This window comes from Esox lucius, chromosome 15, assembly GCF_011004845.1.
Source record: "Esox lucius isolate fEsoLuc1 chromosome 15, fEsoLuc1.pri, whole genome shotgun sequence".
In the NCBI taxonomy this organism is placed as follows: Eukaryota; Metazoa; Chordata; class Actinopteri; order Esociformes; family Esocidae; genus Esox; species Esox lucius.
Window position 1 is genome coordinate 14,720,006 of NC_047583.1, and position 22,848 is coordinate 14,742,853.

A 22,848-nucleotide genomic window follows, 5' to 3' on the forward strand; every position below is an offset into this window, starting at 1 on the left:
GGGAGTGAATTAATGAACGCTAAAAACATAGACCGTGTGCATGTTTACCATGTCAAAGCTGTCATTAGCATTGTCGATGTTACCTGAGCCGAACAGTTGAGCAAGCCTGATGAAGTGCCCTCACACTCTGGGAAGGTCAGCTCCACAGCAAACTCAAAGCCAAGTGGAAGATACCCAGTCATAAAGAACCTGAAGACAGGAGTTTTATCACAGTTTTTTTTTTTTTTACTCAAGCTACCCTTTGAATAACCTTTTTTGGTTTCATTAAGAATTGTTTTTGTTTCCATATAGAATCCTTTCCACAAAGGATTCCACACTGAACCCAAAGCAGTTCTACATGGAACCAAAAGGTGTTCGGAAGTCTGGTTCAGTAAGTCCCTCCGGTTATACTTTATTTTCAGAGTCCCAATTTCCATCTGTAGATGTTCTATAGATGGTAATACTATTAACAAACTTTCAAAGCACCTTTAACAAACTATTGGTTGACAAACAACCGCTTACTTATGTTAGGGTTAGGTTTAGAATAAGTTTAAAGGTTAAGGTTAGGGATAGAATAAAGTTTAGGGTTAGGATATAGGTAAGGGATGGATTAGTAGCTAGGTAAAATGTTACAGATAGTCGGTAGACACTCTGTAGAGCTTCTACAGGCACACTTTTTCTCAAAATAAAGTGTTACCCCCCTTCAAGCTCCAGAAACAGAATCATTGTCATTTGAAGGAACTAAAAACATCTCACATTCACATCAAAACAACTCTACTCGTTGCTAGTGTTAATCAATAATTGCATGTACATTTTATGTTAATGTTATTGAAATGAAATTTCAAACTATCATGGAGTAAAATAAAAGCCCCTCTTACCCTAGAGCCCCTGCCGTCACGAACACCACCCATAAGTGGCCTAGACTGAGGGTGAAGGAATAGACCACCATTCCCACGAAGGTCAGGAGATACACAGCCACAGTAGTCTGTCTGCGAACAGAGGATTGTGCCTGTATGAAATGTACCGTATGATTGTGAACAGAAATGGGCTACATTTGAACTACATTTTCACAATCACTTGAATTCAGTGTAATATCTGATATTCTTTACACCACAGCGTCACCGAGCACTAAAGAAAGTCCCCATCCTGAGACGTTCACGCGCACGCATACCAGGGGCAAATCGAATGAAGAACGTTTTACTAAATCAAAAAAGGCAAGCACAACTACTGCATAATGCTTCACTATCAACACCTCCCATTCCATTCTCTATATACAAGGGAGAGAAAAGGAAAAAGCTTATCATAACTCTTTCTGGTCTACATCAACAGGCTTACTATGGTGATGGTCTTTCTGCACAACCACGCGTGAAACGTTGCTCAACTCAGCTGTTGTTGTTAATACAACTTAGCCCTGTGACTCTCAGACACATGGAGGTAGTTTCAACAACAGACATCTGGGTTGACTGCTTCAGCAGAGTATTTTTTCAAATGCCATGTGAGGCCTCATAACATTGTTATGGCGGTGTTTTTTGAATATGGGGTGAAAAGTGAGTTAGGGGACTGCGTGGCTTGCTATATAACACAGGCAGACAGGCATAGAGATGTTTAGGTACTGATCGACTGAATGTCACAATGGGCAAAACAAGTGATCCAAGCAATTTCAGCAGCATAAACAGTGCATTGATGAGAGAGGTCAAAGGAGGATCATGCAATCTAACAGCTGGGCCACAATCAGCTGAAAGCGAGAGCTGGCTCCAGTATGCACGACAAATAAGGAGTGAAAAATCCTTGGCTTGTCCAATAAATCCAATTCAGTTTGCTCTAGTGATCTGTGCAGTTCCCAGTCAACCTGAAAGAGCACCTTTGGAATGAGATAGATCGGACAGGAGGACAAACAGAATTCTTTGCATTGATTACAAAGATAGACTAAAAAAGCAGTTTTCTATACAGAGACACAGAGCAAGCATCATGATTAGATTGTAAGACTCACAGGTCTGAGCTTGCGTTAAGCAGATTTGCATAATGTAGACTTGCAACTTTGAGTCTAATTAAACTGTTGTACAGGTATCAGTTGTTGTTCGTTGTTTTATTCCGGTTTATCATTTTTTTTTATTTAAAATGCCTCTAGACCAGCCAGCTTAAATTTGAATATAATCCAAAATCTTTCCTGTTCACATTTTCTCACATTAATGCTTTGATTACCCAGGCACAGGGCACATATGCTACACTGTTTGCAGCTGATTGTAGCCTAAAATGTATCAGACCGAAAACTCCTGTTGTTGTAAGATCGCTAATATTCATGTGTAGTCCTTTGCCTGTATTTACCATTAGAGTTGATGCTTGGCTCTGTCAGGCAGGATGTGCATCAACTTGCCTAATCAAAAGGCTACCAGAGGAAAGGGATTTTTGTGTGTAGTCTACACAACCTGCGATTTTTGTTGATTGGTTAAGCAATGCGCAGCGCACTGAACACTCCAATGTAAAGGACAAAGATGGAGCTCCAGGTGACATGTTATGATGTACAGTTCAGTTCATCTCTCTAAGTGACTGAAAAGTGCTGCGGCAAATGACTCCTCGCCACACGTTTTCCGGCGGCTGTGCTTCAATTGTTCCAACTCCCAGCAAAGAGACATAATCTGCCTAGACACATGCCTAGACCTTTAAATAGATATAAAAGACATTCATGCAGAAACTGCTTCCTTTAGAGTGGCTAATGAGACGCTGCTGTGGTATTGGACCAAATGAAAGAGTCCAGGTCATTTTGAGTTTGCCGATTTTAAAACCGAGCTCAAGCATGTAGGCCTATCACAGCTTTATAGATTGTTACCATGTCAGGTTATGGATATTTTTTATATTGGACATACGTTTTTTTGTATTTGAGATATATTGGACGATTTTGGAGCATTTCACAGTGGGCAGATTTTAGGTGGTGTGTAGCATGTCTGAGAGATTTCTAGGGCTGTGAGATTTGTTTCAGACATAATTGGCCAGAAGGAGCAAGTTTCTTTTGTGTAACAAATACCCCACCATATTATGTCACTATGTGTATGGAAGGGCGAGTGAGGTCTGATAAATTTGGTAGTCATGTTTTGTTTTATTTCGCTTAGACTGTGTTGTACCATGTTGTTTAAATTCAGTGTTTTTTCATCTTCCAGAAATTGTTATTGTATACCTATTGTGAATGATTAGGAGGCAGGATATAATAAAAGAACTATAACAAAAGAAATACACTGAAAATCAAGACAGAACCACCATTACATATGTCAAGCGCCATAGGTCAAGCGACAAGACACACCAGGATAAGAGGAACTTAAATGGGGAGAGTAATTATGGACACAGGTGAGGCCAATAAACAACAAAACAGGTGTCCATGATCCAAATGTGAGAGAGAGGGCATTGGATCTCACTGGCGCGGCAAGCCTGACAGGATGTGACAAAGATAAACACAGGTAACTTAAGAACTGCTATCTAATTAACTAACTCATCAACATCAATTCCAATATTTAAAAAACAAATAGAGTGAGCCACATCGTTGATTTCAATACACTAAAATATAAAAAAACACAGTAAACATACTTAGCTGGAGTCAGAGCACTGAGATGTTATTTATAAAAAGACTGATTTAAACACAAATGATTATGTTGACACATCCTGGGAATTTCCTTATTAGATGATAGTTATTTACTCTGACCCACATGGAGTCCATAACTGGACTATCATCAGCCCTGTTCCGACACCAGATACAGCAACACTATTACAATGTTATTAAATGTGTTGTAAGTGGGGACTGGAATCCTATGTATGTTATCTTGTTTTTTGATGTCTCATAATGCTGTGTGTAATTTTTCAAAACATCTGGGGGACTTTAAACTGTCCAATGAGGGATAAGAGTATCATACTTGTAGGTTTTGGTCTTGTCCAACCAGATCCCACATATGAGGGACCCCACCATCCCGGCAATGACAATGGTGAGGCCAATTCTCCCAGCATTAACCTCTTCACCCTGTGAAAATGACAGTTTGTCTTTCCTCAGCGCAATAATTCTGGAATCAAACACTAGACATCATAACACGTTTACACACGTTAGTCATCTGATCTGGGCTTAGCTGACATAATATGAAACTAGTTATATCCTCAACCACGTTGCCATTTTCAGACCTGTGGAATTGTCCATTTTAAATGCATTTAGTGAAGGAAATAATAAACTGTTTCAAATATTAGAGGGGGCCCATCTGAAGATCTTCCTTTGAGTATGCAATGATATCCAGTAGCTGCAGGTAATAACAATACAGAGGGACCTTTGTAGACAATACAGGATTTATTATGATAACATTTGTGGGGAGACTTACTGGATAATGCTCAATAATCATACGGTTCAGCAGCGTGGAAACAGCATAGAAACAACCAACGTTGAGCCCTGAAAAAACATAAAACATAAATCACGTTTTCTTCCAGCACTCTTGGAGCTGTTTTATTGAAGGGGCTGTGATCTACAGAGAAGCAGGTCTTTATTTAGTTCAAGTCAGGAGGCCCTGCAGGGTGAGCAAGAAGAGCCAGATGGGACAAGTGTATTTTGATTGCACTGACCCTTTCCCAAAGGATGCCTGGCAGAATCACACATGGGGCCCAAATATGGCCCACAGCCTCTCTACTTCCTCACAAGTGCAAAGGGTGCTAGTTTGACTTTGGGATAGATTGTCCCAGAAGATTTCAGTTGTCAGGACAGCGTTGCCTTTAAGGTTCTATCTTGTTTCTTATTTGCCACATCACAGGCTAAACAATATAAAAACAACATTTTTAAATGTAATAAATAATAATATCGAATCAACTAAAATGTCTTCTTCAAACACCCGTGACTGTGTGACTGAGGTTAAATGGCTGACAGGTCCTGGCTAGGGGCCTCTAGGCATCTCTGCGCTCCACTTTTGATTGTCCCCAATTAGAGGCAGCTTCCCCGTGTTGCCTCTGATTGTGGACCCTAATTAAGTTGTCCTTTTTGGCTTTTGTGTTTGTGGCTCATTGTTTGCTTTATGTGCCTCAGTTCGCGGTGTACCTCGCCTTTAGTTGTTTTTGTGGTTACTATGAGGAATAAAAGGAGTGATTCCCTTTAGCTCTGTGCCTCGTGTCCTGCCTACTCTTGACCGTAACAATGGCATGATACTGTAGATACATGTTGAACTAGCATTTAAGTCACCAATGATATTGGGGTGGCAAACACCAGCCAAGAGTTTAAAAAATAATAATCGCCAGGCTGAGCTGAAACTATTTTATGGTCTAGCACAAGTTCATTATCAACTAAAGGACTGTGAACCCTTCCACACTAAGAATCTGACAATAAGCATACAATTCTCAAACCTCTGTTCTAAGTGACCTTAAGATCTACACAGGGGGCTGAGGACAGATATTGAGACATATTCACAGACAATGTGCAGTATATACAGTATCTCTGCACAAACTAATGATGACCCAATCTATTGATTTTACATTCAGCTGATTATATTCTGGTGTTATGTACATATTGACAAATTTGTGCTGCCTTTCATTTTGATTATGTAACATCCGCATCGCTGTGTAAGTTTGTCACTTGAACTTACTTTCACTCATGCAGGGGTCATGCAGTACAGACTCCAACAAAATACATAAAGTTCTTGTCAATATGGGAGGTTCTGCAATGATGTCATGAAAGCCGGGGAGTTACTCATACCACCACCATGGATCTGACCGGCCATAGGTATCCTGGCACTCTCTAACATAGTCTGTTGAGGGACATGAGGCCCCACTATAACTGAGAATAGTTCTATTAACTCATCTAGTTAAACAAAACTTAAAGCATAAAATGTATTCAAAATGCACACATCTGTTCCCCACAGCTGCAACATTGCTAACAATTGCTGGTGTAACTGGGGGTTTAGGGGACACACCATAGCTGACTACAAGGAGCATGAAGGGCAGGTTACGCAGCAGTCTGAGGATGGAGGCTGTGTAGGAGTACTCCTCTGGTGGAATGCTCCTGGCCTGTACCTGAGCCAGGGTGGGAGGGATTTCCGGCTTGTCTTGGAACACTGTTGGATACAGAACCAATAATTATTAAAGAAATAAGGCACATGGGTGTGCTGTGGTATATTAAAGCAATAAGGCCTGAGGGGATATGGTAAATGGTCAATATAGAAAAGCATTGCACACAACATAGCAAGAAATTCTGTCATCAAGAAATAATTATTTCGAACAAAAACACGTGTCACAATTATTGGCACCCCTGGAGTTAATACTTTGTACAACCTCCCTTTGCCAATAAGGGAATGTATAATAAGGTTGGAGAATACAGAGCAAGGAATCTGAGAACATTCCTCTCTACAGAATCTCTCCAGACCATCCAGGGTCCCTGGTCCTCTAATATACACTCTCCTCTTCAGCTCAGCCCACAGGTTTTCAAAGGGGTTTAGGTCAGGGGACTGAGATGTCCATGGCAGAAGCTTGATTTCCAGTGAATAATTTTTGTGTTGATTTGGGTGTATTTTTAGGATCACTGTCCTGCTGGAAGATCCATTGATGACCCAGTTTTAGTTTCCTGGCAGAGGCAGTCAGATTCGGATTAAAGATTTCCTGGTATTTCATGGAGTTCATGATGCCATGTACCCTTACAAGGTTCCCAGGGCCTTTGGAGGAAAAACAACCCCACAACATCAAAGAACCTCCACCATAATGAACAGTGGGAATCAGGTTATTTTCAGTATAGCTATCCTTCTGCGCCAAACCTACCTTAAGAGTTTGTTGCCAAAAAGCTACATTTTTATTTCATCTGACCATAGCACTCAGTTCCAGTCAAAGTTCCAGTAGCGTTTAGCATACTCCAGGCGCTTACGTTTGTGGTGTAATGACAGGAATGGATTTTTTCTGGCATGCCTTCCAAATAATTCATCAGCATGGAGGTGGTGTCTAATGGTAGTTCTGGAGACTTTGTGACACCATGAAGCTACTCGCCTCTATTACAGCAGCGCTGGAAAATTAAGAGACCACTGCACCTTTTTCTTTCCTTTCAACTTTTTTGAAAAGGATAGAAAAAGGTGCAGTGGTCTTTTGATTTTTTCCGGAGCAGTATATCTCCAACAGTGATGTTTGGGGATTTTTTTTTGCCTCTTACCATTCTCCTCACTGTGCATGGGGGCAAAATAAACTTGGGTCTAGGCAAGTCTGTAACACTTCCAGTTGCTTTGAACTTATTGCCAATAATTGCCAATAATTGTGGAGGGCACTGTATATCACATCTTTCAGCCAATTAACATTCAAGGTTTGACCCACCCGGTTTACAAAATACAAATTGTATGATATACTGTAATGTACTCGGCACTATTCATTTATTTACAAATATTTCACATAAAACGCCATGTATGTTGTATTAACATACTTTATTTACATTGTAAACACACCAAAATATATTTGAAGTAGTAGAACTACACCCCTGAATGTCAGAATGTAAAAAATGTATGCATTCATTGGTGTGGGTACAGTAGTCCAGCAGTCCAAGCTGCTTCTCTCTGGTACTCATGATGTACTGCTGCAACGTGGAATCCAATCTAGGGATTTTTCAGCAAAAATTCTATCTTCTTCCTTTCACCATACAATATAAATTGCAGAAATGTTATTCAAAGAAAAGAACGGATCCATTCCAAAGCCAAGCTTCTGCTTCGTCTGTGTCATCCAGAAAAACAAGCAGCAGTCACTCAAATTAGCTGTTGATAGTAACACATTAGTGACAGTGTTGCCATTCCATGACACTTACCATCTCACGATCTGTATTCCTATCAGCACCTGAGGCTGGCAGAGATAAGAGGCACCAGTTTCATTGTATGTCACATCTTTTCTTTCTTTCCTTTCATTCTGCGAGAGCTATTGGAAGCTTTTTTCAGATTACAGCCAAAGTGCTGATCCCAACTCAAACCTCTACAATGTTTTCCTTGTGAGGCTGTATCATATATTTTGTTATGTTGAGAATGAAGCAGATACTTGTTTAACCACACCTTCAAATCATCCAATGTTTGAAGGTATGATTTAACAAACAAGTTAAGTATGCTACTATGGTGACTCTACAACAGGTCATCCATGGTTATTAAGCCATGAGCAAAAGTAAAAGACATTCTCCGCTGTCCCTTTGAGTTACCTGGATATTGGCAAGCGGAGGAGTGCTGTCCTATCATTCCTTTTCTTACTAAATATGAGGATTCAGAACCTGATCCATTAAATTCATATACATACAAAAACCTCTAAAAACGTGGAGTCAAGTGGGTTTTACACTTTTAAAGCTCTGCAATATCCCAGATATAATTTGAATGAGCTTATAAAGAAGTAGTTATACAGTTCTGTATGTAAGCCGTAGGATGTACTATGCAGAATGGTAATTGTCCACGAAGACTTACCGAAGATTACAAGAATGAATATCACAGTTGCCACTCCAGCAGAGATGTAGAACATGATGCTGATGTGGTATGCCAGCACATCTTTATCATCAACATTTGGCACAAGTATGGGTGGCACCAGGAAGCCAATGGCAATGCCCAACTGTGGATCAAATAGTAAAAAAAAACATGGTCAGTCAATAACTGCTCCCCTTATTACAACACGAAATGTATTAGTTGATAAATCTACGCCAACATCACCTCATTATCAATATACCCTGAGAAACAAGGAACCACAAAGAAACAACACAACTTTGTCTCCCCAATGAATTCCAGCAGCTCTTAGGAGCTGTCTAATCGGGCTAAAGAGCAATGGTTGGGTTTGTGTGTGAGTGGCCAGAGAGTTGCTCAAAAAGACATAATATTTTGCGAACTTCACATCACTAGTGTCAACATGTTTGAGGAGTGAGCTGCGGCGTATGCTACTGTAGGCAAACAGTGGCGACATACATTTATTGTTTTACCAACAACACTCTGCCAATCACCGTTGTGGTTCACTGCAGGGGCGTCGCTAGGTCCGAGCGTCCGGGGCTGTAGCCTCGGATCTTTTATAATTAGTACCGGATCTCAAATTATTATTATTATTTTTATAAAAAATAGCCACTTTTCTATTCATGTGTAATTCCGATCATGTACTAAAGCCCTAAAAAGCGAATATGATATGGTTGATTAAAAAACGCAAATGTTCTGTGTGCCATTTATGCAGCTTTTTTGTGTGAGCCCGCGGCGTAAGCGCGCCGGTTACGGGGATTGTCATTGTTGGGCTCTGATTCTGACGGCTATGGATTTACGAGAATTTTTGTAATAATTATTCTAAGAGCAATATAAGAGATGCAGCTAAAGAGTTTATGTCTGATTGACAATGTGTAAGAGTAGGCAGCTAGCATGTACATATAAAAAGTATTCGGGGTGGCAAAGCCCCGAATGTATTGAGATCCTAGCAACGCCTCTGGTTTACAGGAATGCCAAAATGCTCTCTGCTCGGTTTTATTCAAAAGACATTTAACCCAGCGTAGTTAGCTATATATTTTAAAACGTTTTCAAATGTATTAATTCAGTGTTTTCATGCTAATTATAAAGTTCCATCCGTACTTTACGGTTCAGTTAGGCTACAAATGTTTGTATCGCTACAGCCCTAAGGCCAATGCATGCAAAGGATATGTGATCAAGTATTAAACATGACTATTCTACATGTTAATCTGTCCAAATTCCTTTGTCATCCTAAAATGAGAGGACTGTGCACAAAACATGCCACGATTTCTAAAAGGTTAATGTGATGTGGATAAAAATACCCTCAAATATGAATGGACAGTCTTCATTTTAACCACTTAGTCACTGTATGATTTCAGAAACAAAGTTCTGAAATAGAGCCAAAACATTTTTGTCACTGTCCAAAAACTTTTGGAGTTTACTGTATATTTAAATCAGTCATTTCTTGTGTCATTCACAGCCACTTGCAAATCCACTGTCTGACAATTATGTGTGAGTGGTTTTTCATATTCAGGCTTGTTAAACCTTCATCATTCCCAAAGTGACATCAGACCAGCTTCCATAGTTCTAGTAGAAAGCTGAAATTAAGAGTAGGGCACTCTTATCCTTTAACTGCCTTCAAGGCAATTCACTGATCAAAAAGTAAACAGGGGTCAATAGCGTCTACTACAACATCTGTATTCATTTATTAACTTACCTCAGGGTGACTTCAGAATAACTGAAGTGTGCTGTTTGTTTAATGATTTGGTTAAATAAATAGAACAAACGCGCAACATTCATTACATATTCAAAGTTCTCAAAGAAAAGGTATGTACCTGTGATAGATAACGCATGACAATGGGCTAAACCTTGTTCTAGGTAACTTCCGAAATGACAATCCCTTTTCCAAGCTATGTAAGCATTTAAGTCTTGATTCTATCAGCTTTCACAGAAAACATTGGTTGGAATGTCAAACTTTAAAGCAATGAAAATATCAGAGTCAGTGGTTAAAAATAAATGAGAACAACAAAGTTATATTAAGAATGAAAACAAAGTAGCCTTTCAACTACTATACATAAAAGCAAAGGAACTGAAGAATTGAGTCAAAGGACAATAAACACGCATGACAATGACCGGTATTGAATGTTTATAACACTCTAACTGCATGGGACTCGTGTGAAAGGAAAAATAACTAGTTTAGTTTTGAAGTATTGAGGTCATTCATGTAGTAATCCCTAGTAGCAAATGAAGTCCGTGTGAATGTGTACTGGTCAGGCCATAATACCTTCCCATTAATTTTGGCAGGATGTTCAAGCTGGTCAAAATCCACATCCAAGGTTTTCCATATGAGCGATACAGAGTAGTTTGATACAAAAAGTATTCTAGACAATGTACAGGCACTGCAAGACCAGATTACCAGTCCTTCTGGTTCTCTTTGTGTATATTAGGTATAGAAAGTCACCCCCCATTTCAAAATGTTTTTCACCTTTTGTTTCCTTACAGCCTGAGATGAAAACACATGAAATCAGACATTTTATAACTTTATTTACACACAGTAACCCATAACATCCTACTGAAAAACAAATTCTAAAAAACTCTGAATATAAATTTAAATTATATCAGTAAAATACCCTATTTGGATAAGTGAGCACCCTCCTGAGTTTATATTTGTTGAAGCCACCTTTTGTTTGAATTACAGCCATGAGTCTCTTTAAATACATCTGTACAAACTTAGAGCAGCCCATTCTTCCTTGCAGAGTAATATTTGCCCATTTCTCCTAGCAGAATTGTTTGAGCTCAACCAAATTGCATGGTAAAGACTTATGGATTGCACTCTTCAAGTCCAAGTTCCAGATTCTGTACGGGATTTAGGTCAGGGCTCTGACTAGGCCACTCAAGGGCATTTATCTACTTGTCCTTCAGCCACTGCGCAGTTGCTTTGGCAGTGTGCTTTGGGTCACTGTCATGTTGAAACGTAAACCATTTCCCATTTTCAACTTCCTGGCAGAGGGCTGCAGGTTCCCCTCAAGAATCGGTAAATATTCTGCACTGTCCATCTTCTCCAATATCCTGACAAATGCTCCCGTCCCTGCTGAAGAGAAACAACCCCACAACAGAATGCTGCCACTGCAGTGTATCGCTGTAGGCATTGTGTTCTTTGGGTGGAAAAATGTATTGGATTTTTGCCAGACAAATAACATTTAGCGTTCAGTTAAATGTTGGTCTCATCTGACCACAGCACATTTTTCCACTTGGCCTTGGAATCAACCATGTGCTTTTTGGGAAAGCTCAAACAAGACTTAATTTGGCCTTTTTCAGGAGTGTTTTTTTATGCCACTCTCCCATAGAGGCCAGATTTGTGGAGCTTTTGTGATATTGTGGTCACATGCAATAAAGGCCTGTCGCCCCTTCAAAGGCTTTTTGGTAGCCTCTCTGATCAGTCTCCTCCTTGCCCAGTCATCCAGTTTGGATGGATAGCCTGATCTATGCAAGGTCTGTGTAGTGCCATACGCCTTCCACTTAGGATTGATATAAACTGTGCTCCAAAGGATGGGCAAACCCTTTGAAATCTTTTTATATCCATCTCCTGACTTGTGACTTTCCATAACTTTATCTCATATATATTTTGAAAGTATCTTTCTGCCCATAATGTATTATTTGCTTTGAATTCCACTATTAATCAGTGGAGCCCTCTATGACCAACTGCTTTTATTCTGAACTAATCAAAGTCACTACCATTGATCACAGTTGGAAGAATATTTGAATGATTTGATCTGGAAGGTGGTTGGTTATACCTCAGCAAGTTCGAAATGAAATTGTAAGGTGGGTGTTCACTCCTTACAATTGCCTTGAATAGAGTTTTTCAGATTTTTTTTCACTTGGATATTGTGAGTTACTATGTGTAAATAAAGCAGACAAAAGCCTGATTTTATGTGTTTTTTTGCTGCAGGCTGAAAGGCAACAGAAGGTGAACATTTTTAAGGGGGGTGGTGACTTTCTATAACACACTGTATGCTCACAGGTCAATCATTTGAGTAGGACCTTATGACCTTAGAGGCCACTTGTATGTTCATTTACTCAAGCTATGGGACCCGCCAATACCTAGTTTGGAAGAACAAACCACACACAAACATTACCAAAATAGTTATATAGCTATAGTTTTAAATGCCTCTGTCTGGCTTGAAGAGTAGTTGACCTGCTAGTCTTCTGATTATGCAAAAACATTGACTTGGCCCATAAGGTTATATGCTCCTATAATCTTCACACTGCACAGCCAGAGGAGGACTGGCTACCCCTCAGAGTCTGGTTCCTCTCTAAGTTTCTTCCAAATTTTTGCCCTACAGTACTAGGTACTGTGCATAAACTGTTGTTGCCTGCTCTTTGAAGTTTTAGACAGGGTGTCTATAAAAGCACTTTGTGACAACTGTTGCTGTAAAAAGGGCTTTATGAAATGTGTTTTTCCTGGGTAGTAAGTGTTATTTCCTAATTGCCTATGCCTCAAAAGTATAGAAAATGGCTTAATCCCCACAAACTTTGCTTTTGTGACCAGGACAGTGATATTTTGAAATGTGCCTATTTTCTAGAACTTTCCAGTAATATAAATAGTAGTATAATTACAGGATTACCACAGCATCAAGACCTTGCTGGGTGCCTTGAAGTATGATGTGCACGGCATGGAGGTTATACAGCAGGAGACTTCAAAATGGTGGCATTCCTGATAGGTCTCCAGGGTGGTTTTACCACGTTTTCCTGCTATCTTTGCCTTTGTGACAGCAGGGACACCATGGTGCCCTACCACAGGCGGGACTGGCCACAGTGGACCCAGTGCTTTTTTTCAAGTCTTATTCCCTAAGCCATCTGAAACAAAGGTCAAAGCCTGTGCTGTAGGATGATGGGCTTTAGGATGTCCCTCAAAGTCCATATCCTTGATGTTCATCTTGATAAATTTAAGAACAACATGGGAGAAATTACTTGACATTTAGATTCTCTTATGTTTTTTTTTTACATGTTAGCTTCGCAATTTAGAAATGTTTTATACATCATTCCCCTATTTCAGAGCACCAAGTACATTGGGACATTTGGCTTTTTTGTGTGTATGCATAAGAAAGCTCTATTGAAAAGCACTGGTGGGCTCTCAGTAAAAACAAAACTCTGTGTCAGTAACTCTCAGCGAGTTAGGCATGTACGTGTCACCCATTAATATCTGCAGAAGACTTCACCAGCAGAATTACTGCAAGGTGCAAACACTAGTTAACCCCCAGAAAACAGTTGAACAAAATAGCTAAAAGAGTTATGGAAAATGGTCTACTGGACAAATTAAACTGACATTTACATGTACCATAGTAAATGCAAGACAAAGCAATGCAAGAAGAAAAAATTACTGCAGAAAATCCAAAGAATACCACCTCATCTGTGGAATATAGTGAAGGGGGTGTTATGGCTTATGCGCATAGTGTTTCCACAGGAACTAGATAACTTGTCTTCATTGATGACCGAACTGCCGATAGCAGCAGCAGAATGAATTATGATGTGAATAGAAACATCTTGTCTGTACCTTCCTATTCCTAGAATTCTAAGAAAACTTTTCATAAAAACAAGAGGATTACTTTACTAATGTTCGAAATTGTCAGAATCAACAAAACTTTTTCTGTACTCTATCCTGTTTAGTGTGTTTAGGTGGGTTTTAGTTCAGAGCCCACTTTGGAGGGGTATGCTTTTTACCAAGATAGATCTACCCATTTCTTGAGGTAACTTTAGTTGATTCACATTACAGATCATGCTTTAACCATACTGAGTATGCTGTTATTCATGTCTGCCTGTCACTAACACTAGAATGTGCATGCATGTCACATGTGGGTAGTCGAACAATGAGCTATTCATTGATACAATGTTGGACCCTCAATCCATGGTTGAGTCAGTACCATGATCCATGGGTAAAGACAATATCATTAGCACGACCAACATCCCACCCCAGAAACCACACTTGTCCAGGAGCCATATGACTGGCAGGGTGAGGGTGATGTAGGTGAAAAAAGTAGTTCTCCAGTCCATGGGAAAGTAATCAATGGAGTAGAGAAGCATGGAAATACTTGTTGTAATTGTTGGCCATTTGTGGAAAACACCACTGAGATTACATTATAGGAAAGACTTTTAAAAATGAATCAGCCAATTATAGAGAGTCAATGTTGTGTATGCAATTTTAAATAATATATAGATTAATTTTTATTGTTTAAAATGTTATGTCTTCTAATGAATGACTGTGAAATATTTCTGATTGATATGTTCCAATATTTAGGTAACGATTATAGTAGTATAGCCAAGTCGTTTCTGTATTTCTCTAAACACTTTTCAAACTTGAGGATTAAAGTGTTATAAAGTCTTATAAAGTTCATTTTCAAAGACATTGTCCTTACAGAAAGACAGACATCCCAAGGAGACTGAGCGGGTAGCTTGGAAAGGGGAGGCTTTGAAACATATAGGGTAGAACTGGCAGAAGATAAAACTCCTCACCCCACCCTGAACTGCTACAAGATAAAACTCCTCACCCCACCCCATTTAACCCCCCCCCCCCCACACACACACACACACACACACACATGCACACACACACACTCACTAAAACATAGAAAAACACACATGCAGGCTTACAAAATATCTTACTTATGCATTACAATAATCCGAGCACAGCTACACGGGCAAAATAAATAAACTCAAAGGGCATGTTCAGTTTTAGATTTTTAAGGGCTAATTTAGCAATAACGAAAGATGTATCATAAAAAGCAGATTTCTGAAAGCAGAAATAAGCTTTGTAGCACTTTTTCTGCTTGCAATGAGAAACTGTCTTTGAAAATCATTTCAATTAAGTTTTTAGGACATGCTTGTCAGAATGCATGTAAATCACTATACGCCTGGATTAGTAAGACTACAAAAGGACCATCAATAATAAACTATAAAACAGAAGTACCTAGCTAAATGAGGCTTAAGCCTTATATATGCCATCAAGTTGCACTAAATAGGTTATCTGAAATAGGATAGGATCTCTGATCTCCTTGAGAATAATTCCGTTTCTTACGCGTTCAAACCCACCAGCTCGGCTATGTGAACATTATTTCAACACACCCAAACACATTTACTTGACTTGCATGAAGTGCCCAAGAATTGCAAGTTCTAAATGTCATCTAATTCCAAACGTGGCTTCAACACAGCTATATAGTGAACAATACTGTGGGTGCTTATATTTTTATTAGTAAATAAAGTTGCTTGGTGAATTATACCCATGTGTAAATTGGAATCGTTTTTAATCCATAAACCACAATCGCCGAGTCGCAGTCAGGGGATCTGCCATTACTGACAGCAACAGCCTTGCAGCAGGTCAGATTTCCATCATGTTGGATCATGTACCTCGATCGAGCAACGTTTTCTGGCCCAAATCTCTTAACTGTTGGCCACCTGCTGTCAGTAAAGCAGGGATTTATATACGCTAGTATACACTTCACATAAAAATATAGAAATATATTTATCGGTTAAAGGTTCTCCTTCTTAGCAACAAGCTGATTTCTACAATTTTTGTTCTGGCCTTGATTTTTCCGCTAGCAGACAAGTAGTTAGTGAAGCCCCATTCGCAATGTCAATGGCTGGCATCACCTGGGGTTTGGGGACGCATCATCATCTGGGATTTCCTTGTCTAAAAGGCTCAAACCAGTTAATTTGTCAGCTCAATGTCTGGAATACTAACCGAAAGAAGTAATTCTAAAAGTAATCTTATAATATAAATGTAAACTACTTTCGAAGTATCAAACAGTTTTTAAATAACTTTTGAATACCACCAAAAGTAAGGATATTGCTGTCTTGATGACTTCATTGGTTCCATACATGCCATCTCTTTAGAACCAATTAACAGTCCATGTAAAGATGAATTTATAAAGCTAATAAATCTATGAAAGATATCGAATCATAAAATAAGTAAACATTCCAAGACATCGTTTTGGAAAAAACGTAGTTAGTACTTTCACTTTTAGGTTTAGCCATTTGCGGAATGCGTAATGACTCTAAATGTCGTCCACCGCTTGTTCGTTTGTCGCAACATTTGCATTGATTCTTTGAATACGTTAATCGATATTTTTTGCCAAATATAAGCAAAATCAACATATAATGCCAATGTATTTAAACGTAATAGTGTATAGTTTTGCGTGCTGTATGACAAACTTACCTGATTCCCAAATACGCCGATGGAACAGGCAGTGGACACCTCTTCTGAGCCAAACCAAACCGATGCAAGGCGGGAAGGCATCCCAAGGATGAAGACCTGGGATAAGGAGGCTGCAAACTGTCCGAGCATCGTCACCCAAAATAGATTTGACCTAACACTTGCCACCTTGATCCATGTTCCAAGGCAATTAATTGCCGTGGCCATCAGTGCTATGACCCGCAGTCCCTTTTTGTCCAAGAGCCAGGACACAGGCCAAATAAAAGGAATGTATGTCAACATATAGATCATTGACATCCAGTCAATGGTAAAAGAGTCAACATTGTAAAATATCATGAAAATGTTGTTGATAATTCCATATTGGATCCATTGGAAAGCGTTGCACAAGGAGTAAGAGCTGAAAAGGAACACCATCACCCATCTCCTTTTGTATAAACGCGTGGTAGTTGTGTTATCCTTGCTCACAATCGGAATGCTCGTACATTCTAATTGTTCATCCAAGTCCACGGATTTGGGAAGGTTAGTTTTCATCACATCCAAACAATTTTTCCCTTCTATTTTTTCTTTGTCTTTTAAGTCAATGTCGCCCATACTAACACATAATTTGTGTACCTACTCCTACTGTCTGTTTAGTTAATGCAGAAACTGCAAAACATATAGGTTTTTGAAAATAGTTAAAACCACGAACACCTCAAAACTTTTGAAATGTTAAAATAACATTAAACAGTTATTAAAAATGTAAAATAAAAAAAACACCAATTGGAGAAAAAATTATATTAATATAATCTCGTGGTAATTGCTATCATAATTCAATAATGATTCTAAAACTAATTATGAAAAGCGTAACAAGTAGGCCTAATCATGCAGGCTAGCCTATGCTTCTCTAAACGATGTCGAGAAAAGGTCCGTAAAGCGCATTTGTTCAGAGAGAAATTGCTTCTATCGGTTTATGTTAACACCACGTGTGGTCCAAACTCTAACTCCACCCAGATTGAAGTTAAACCAATGATAAGAAATCCTATGTCACGCGTCTTGACAAACAGATCAATGCTACAGTGGCCTCACAATTATGATTTCTAATTGCTGCCACCGGTAATATGCGTCAAATTATTTATGGCAACCATTGCAACGTTAATAAATAACCCGAATAACATACGCAATAAGCCTACCATACACAAATAGATTCCAATTCGAATAGTTAATACGTGGCACATATTCGATTAATAGTTCCAATGAATATTTGCACATTGTTTGTGTAGTGATTGTCACATTTGGTATGATGACATTTTACAGTTTTGGTTGGTAGGCTTTAGTCGGCAATAGCATACATTTTTTGGACTATTTTGCCATATTAATCCCTTTGTAAACTAATTCCATAAGGATTAGTGTTAGGAGTTTTGTATGTGTCGGCCTTTTTCTCACTTTCTGGCTCTTAATGGTTGTTTCTAATTTAAGCGTTTTCCTTTTTGCTAGTGCGGTCCCTTAGGTAGGGTATGTGCTACTGTTTTCTGTGGACTACTCATAAACAAGACCAGTTATTAAAAATGCCGGTAAAAAAAAAAGGGTAAGTTGATAGGCTTCTAATGTTTCAGATGGCTTTCTGTAGTTTATTAGTAGAGAAGAGTAGAGAATGGCGCATTAACGCCATCCCGTGACGGTCTTGGTATAGGCCTAAGGAAGCACGAGGACGCGCTTTCCTGTTTGGTGAGTACTATAGCACCTTAGCTTTTCTTGCCTTACTAAATGGGATATTCTTAATTGGAGAAGTGGGCAGTGCGCCCAGCTGGGTAACCGAATGGGGTTCGAATCATGATCTGTTAAACGCCACATTATTATGGTAGATTTCATATCATGTTATTATTCGAGACTAGGATTAAAATATAAAAATCAAATAATTAGTGAAATAGGTCGAATTGTAAAAAGCAAGGCTGAGTTTAGAATACTTTTTGGAATGTTAGGCTCACAAATAGTGCGTCTGGGTGTTGTGCTCCGACGGTCAAAACCTTTGTTTATCCGTCACCAGATGGCAGTGTTATCACACAAAATATACTAACGTTTTCTTACTTTTTTCAAACTAAATAGTTGAAAGGTTATCGTGGAGAAAAGACGAGGAAAGTGCAGGAAGGAAGACACCTGTGATTTTTACACTCGTAAGGCAAATTACTGCGGTGGATCTTTAGAAACACAGTCTATATAAATCGATTAAAATAAATAAAGTTAGTTGTGAAAGACATTTTGGGCGGGTTTTGCAGACACGGATTAAACCTAGTCTAAGACTAAACAATCATGTTCATTAGAAAACTCAAATTATGTTATTTTTTTATTTTTTTTGGTCCTAGACTAAGCTTAATCTATGTCTGCCAAACTGGTAGAATATTACTTTTTCTTTCAAGAATACAAACATCAAAACTCTAATATATCCAAACACTTCCTTGGTATTTGTAGTAACAAGTGGATCACCACAGTCATGTTTGAGCCTTGACTGCATCACTACAGGTCAAGCACTGGTTTAATATTCAGAGATACAACAGATATTCAGCAGACATTCACTGTCTATTACCATATTGAATTCCTCACCGTTTGCAGAGGCATCTTTACTGAGCACATATAGTTAATGTCAGCTGGAATATTTTCACATTTATTTTTTGTATGTATTTATTTGCAATAACTTTTTCATAAATTGTACATTTTGGATTTTATAATGTTTCTAACATTTTGAAAACATGCATTTATTCTCAAAACTATTTCATAGATTTCTGGTTATACCACTTCCTAGTTAGAATAATCAACAACAAAAAATTTTATCAATATTTGTTTCCTATTATTCAGACTAGATATCCAATTTTTGTTCACAAAAAATGTCAACAGTAAATTAGTTATGTCCTGTTGATAAACTTTCTAATATGAAAGAATCAACTCATGAACAAACAATACATGGACCTACACAGACTATATCAGCTATCATGGGAAGGGACAGTAATTCACTTGTCTACTAACATATTGACATCTCCTGAACCACTTGATCACTACTGTTTCCTGAGTCACAGGAGAGTGGACAAAAGAGAGAAGTTTTAGGATGAATCTTTACGGAATGAGATAACGCAAATGTAGAGTTACTAGTGTCAAACTCATTTAACTAATGCAGAGCATCTGCAGGTTTTCACTCCAACATTCACTTATTTAAAAAAAAAGTGCTGGTCATTTATTACTTGCTCTTATCGATATCTTGCTATCTAGGCCTTTAGTGTAAAGAAATGCAAAGGAAAACATTAATTGTCAGACTCTGGGGCTGTTTCTAGTTAAATAAATAAATAATTTCTCTCCTCTGAGACTTAGAAACCAAAATGTAATAGAGATGTCAGCTAGTGGAAGAGTATCCTCCCCGCTGCAATAGCCGACTTTCATTGAGGACATTCATGTGTAACCGCCCTAAACCCCCGTTCTGAAACAGATCCAGGAAAATGTCATTGACATTTTCACTTATCAGTTTTCTAGTCACGAAACAAGTGTAATGCACTTTTAACCAAGGCTGTATCTAGCACTCAAGAAATGGGTTATACAGTGAGGGAATTGTTTTTTTTGATCACCTGCTGATTTTGTACGTTTGCCCACTGACAAAGAAATGATCAGTCTATAATTTAAATGGTAGGTTTATTTGAACAGTGAGAGGCCCGAAAAACCCATGTCAAAAATTTTATAAATTGATTTGCATTTTAATGAGTGAAATAAGTATTTGATCCCCTGTCAATCAGAAAGATTTCTGTCTCCCATGTGTCTTTTATACAGGCACTCTCTTTAAGAGTGTGCTCCTAATCTCAGCTTTTTACCTGTATAAAAGACACCTGTCCACAGATGCAATCAATCAGATTCCAACCTCTCCACCATGGCCAAGACCAAAGAGCTGTCCAAGGATATCAGAGACAAGATTGTAGACCTACACAAGGCTGCAATGGGCTACAAGACCATTGCCCAGCAGCTTGGTGAAAAGGTGACAATTATTCACAAATGGAAGAAACACAAAAGAACTGTCAATCTCCCTTGGTCTGGGGCTCCATGTAAGATTTCTGGGGCTCCATGCAACAACTCGTGGAGTTGCAATGATCATGAGAATGATGAGGAATCAGCCCAGAACTACACGGGAGGATCTTATCAATGATCTCAAGGCAGCTGGGACCATAGTCACCAAGAAAACAATTGGTAACACAGTACGCTGTGAAGGACTGAAATCCTGCAGTGCCCGCAAGGTCCCCCTACTCAAGAAAACACATGTACAGGCAGTCTGAAGTTTGCCAATGAACGTGTTGTGGTCAGATGAGATCAAAATCGAGCCCTTTGGCATCAACTCAACTTGCCCTGTTTGGAGGAGGAGGAATGCCGCCTGTGACCCCAAGAACACCAACCCCCACGTCAAACATGGAGGTGGAAACATTATACTTCTGGGGTGTTTTTCTGCTAAGCGGACAGGACAACTTCCCCACATCAAAGGGACAATGGACAGGGCCATGTACCGTCAAATCTTAGGTGAGAACCTCCTTCCCTCAGCCAGGGCATTGAAAATGAGTAGTGGATGGGTATTCCAGCATGACAATGACCCAAAACACACAGCCAAGCAACAAGGAATGGCTCAAGAAGAAGCACATTAAGGTCCTGGAGTGGCCTATCCAGTCTCCAGACCTTAATCCCATAGAAAATCTATGGAGGGAGCTGAAGGTTCGAGTTGCCAAACGTCAGCCTCGAAACCGTAATGACTTGGAGAAGATCTGCAAAGAAGAGTGGGACAAAATCCCTCCTGAGATGTGTGCAAACCTAGTGGCCAACTACAAGAAACGTCTGACCTCTGTGATTGCCAACAAGGGCTTTGCCACCAAGTACTAAGTCATATTTGGCATTAAAATGCAAATCAATTTATAACATTTTTGACCTGCGTTTTTCTGGATTTTGTTGTTATTCTGTCTCTCACTGTTCAAATAAACCTAACATTAAAATTATAGACAGATAATTTCTTTGTCTCTGGGTAAACGAACAAAATCAGCAGGGGATCAAATATTGTTTTCCTTCACTTTATGTCAGCTATCCAGCAAACCAGCCAGCCAAGCCAGCTAGCTTAGATGAAAATATCGCCATAGTTTAGCTATCTAGAGATGAATTACATTTATCTCTTTACACAACAGTTATTGTAAAATAAATAAAAATATCAGATTTTTCTAGGTATCTATCATGCTTGTCCTTGTCTGCAGCCTTTGAATAATTTACACAACTTCTCCAGCACTGCACCAACGGTGAAATCGCGTAAGGTTCCGCTAGTGACAACCCGAGACAGCTGATTTAGTCCCGCTTCGGCGGTTTTGACCAATCAGTTACGTGCAACCCCAAATATCGCAGCCTATCACTATGTGTGCACTATTTACACCACATCCCACAGCTGGGAAAAGTACCATATTGCGTTCAAGGTAAAAATGGGTTTATGCCATTTTTTTAAATTCAGTTTGCAAGTTGCAAGGACTATAGACTTCGATAGTGGAACCCCATTTCTTTGCCATCTTGATTCCATGGTTCACGTGACCAATTCATCCATAGACGTTTCAAAAAAGGACTTGTTATGGAATGATCGATCAGTCCGCAAAGCTATCACATGAACAATCACCTTCAAAGCTCAGAAATCACTATTGCAAAATGTTGATATATTGGAAAAATGTAAAGGGTACAACACTGTATACGTTTCAGAGAGTGTGTGTGAAAATTAACTACTTATCCCAACTAACTTTACGTTCTGTAGGGTCCAATCACCAACTAAATACAAGTCACCTGGCCTATCTCCTCAAACACTGACGTCGCTGTGCTGCTAAGGCTAAAACTAAGTATATAGTTTGAAGGAATTGAAACGAAATTGAAGGTAAAACAGGAAATTCTCAACACAGAGTTTGAAACATTTACAACCGATTGCCACTGCATGGACGTACGAATTGTTTCACCATCTTGAGAAAGAACAGAACGTCAATGATGCACATACGTTCTAATATAGGAATCCTTTATATGTAATCTCTATGGCTCAAAATTTTTTTATTTTACTTCCGGAACCTCGCTTTCCAAGTCTATTCAGTATTGTAGTACCTCCTACAAGCTTTCCTATTGGTTTTCCCGCTATGCTCTGATTGTTTTTCCGCGACGGAGAAGGAAGAGGAAAAAGTAGAACACCGCTAAATTTTTTCCCGTCTGCCATTCCGCCGTTCAGCGCTGCGG

General features: G+C 39.1%; 1 protein-coding gene across 1 annotated transcript in view; it reads right to left on the reverse strand.

Annotated features, from left to right (window-relative positions):
- flvcr2a (FLVCR heme transporter 2a) overlaps positions 1–17,504 on the reverse strand; it is a 30,199-nt gene extending 12,695 nt beyond the window's left edge. Inside the window, exons 1-7 of the mRNA XM_013137491.4 lie at positions 16,612–17,504; positions 8,394–8,535; positions 5,901–6,041; positions 4,329–4,396; positions 3,879–3,982; positions 858–968; positions 84–189 (exon numbers count right to left, since the gene is read on the reverse strand). Coding sequence (XP_012992945.1) covers positions 84–189; positions 858–968; positions 3,879–3,982; positions 4,329–4,396; positions 5,901–6,041; positions 8,394–8,535; positions 16,612–17,199 — 1,260 coding nt within the window. The 5' untranslated portion in view covers positions 17,200–17,504. The remainder of the gene's footprint in view (positions 1–83; positions 190–857; positions 969–3,878; positions 3,983–4,328; positions 4,397–5,900; positions 6,042–8,393; positions 8,536–16,611) is intronic.
- Positions 17,505–22,848: the final 5,344 nt, after the last annotated feature.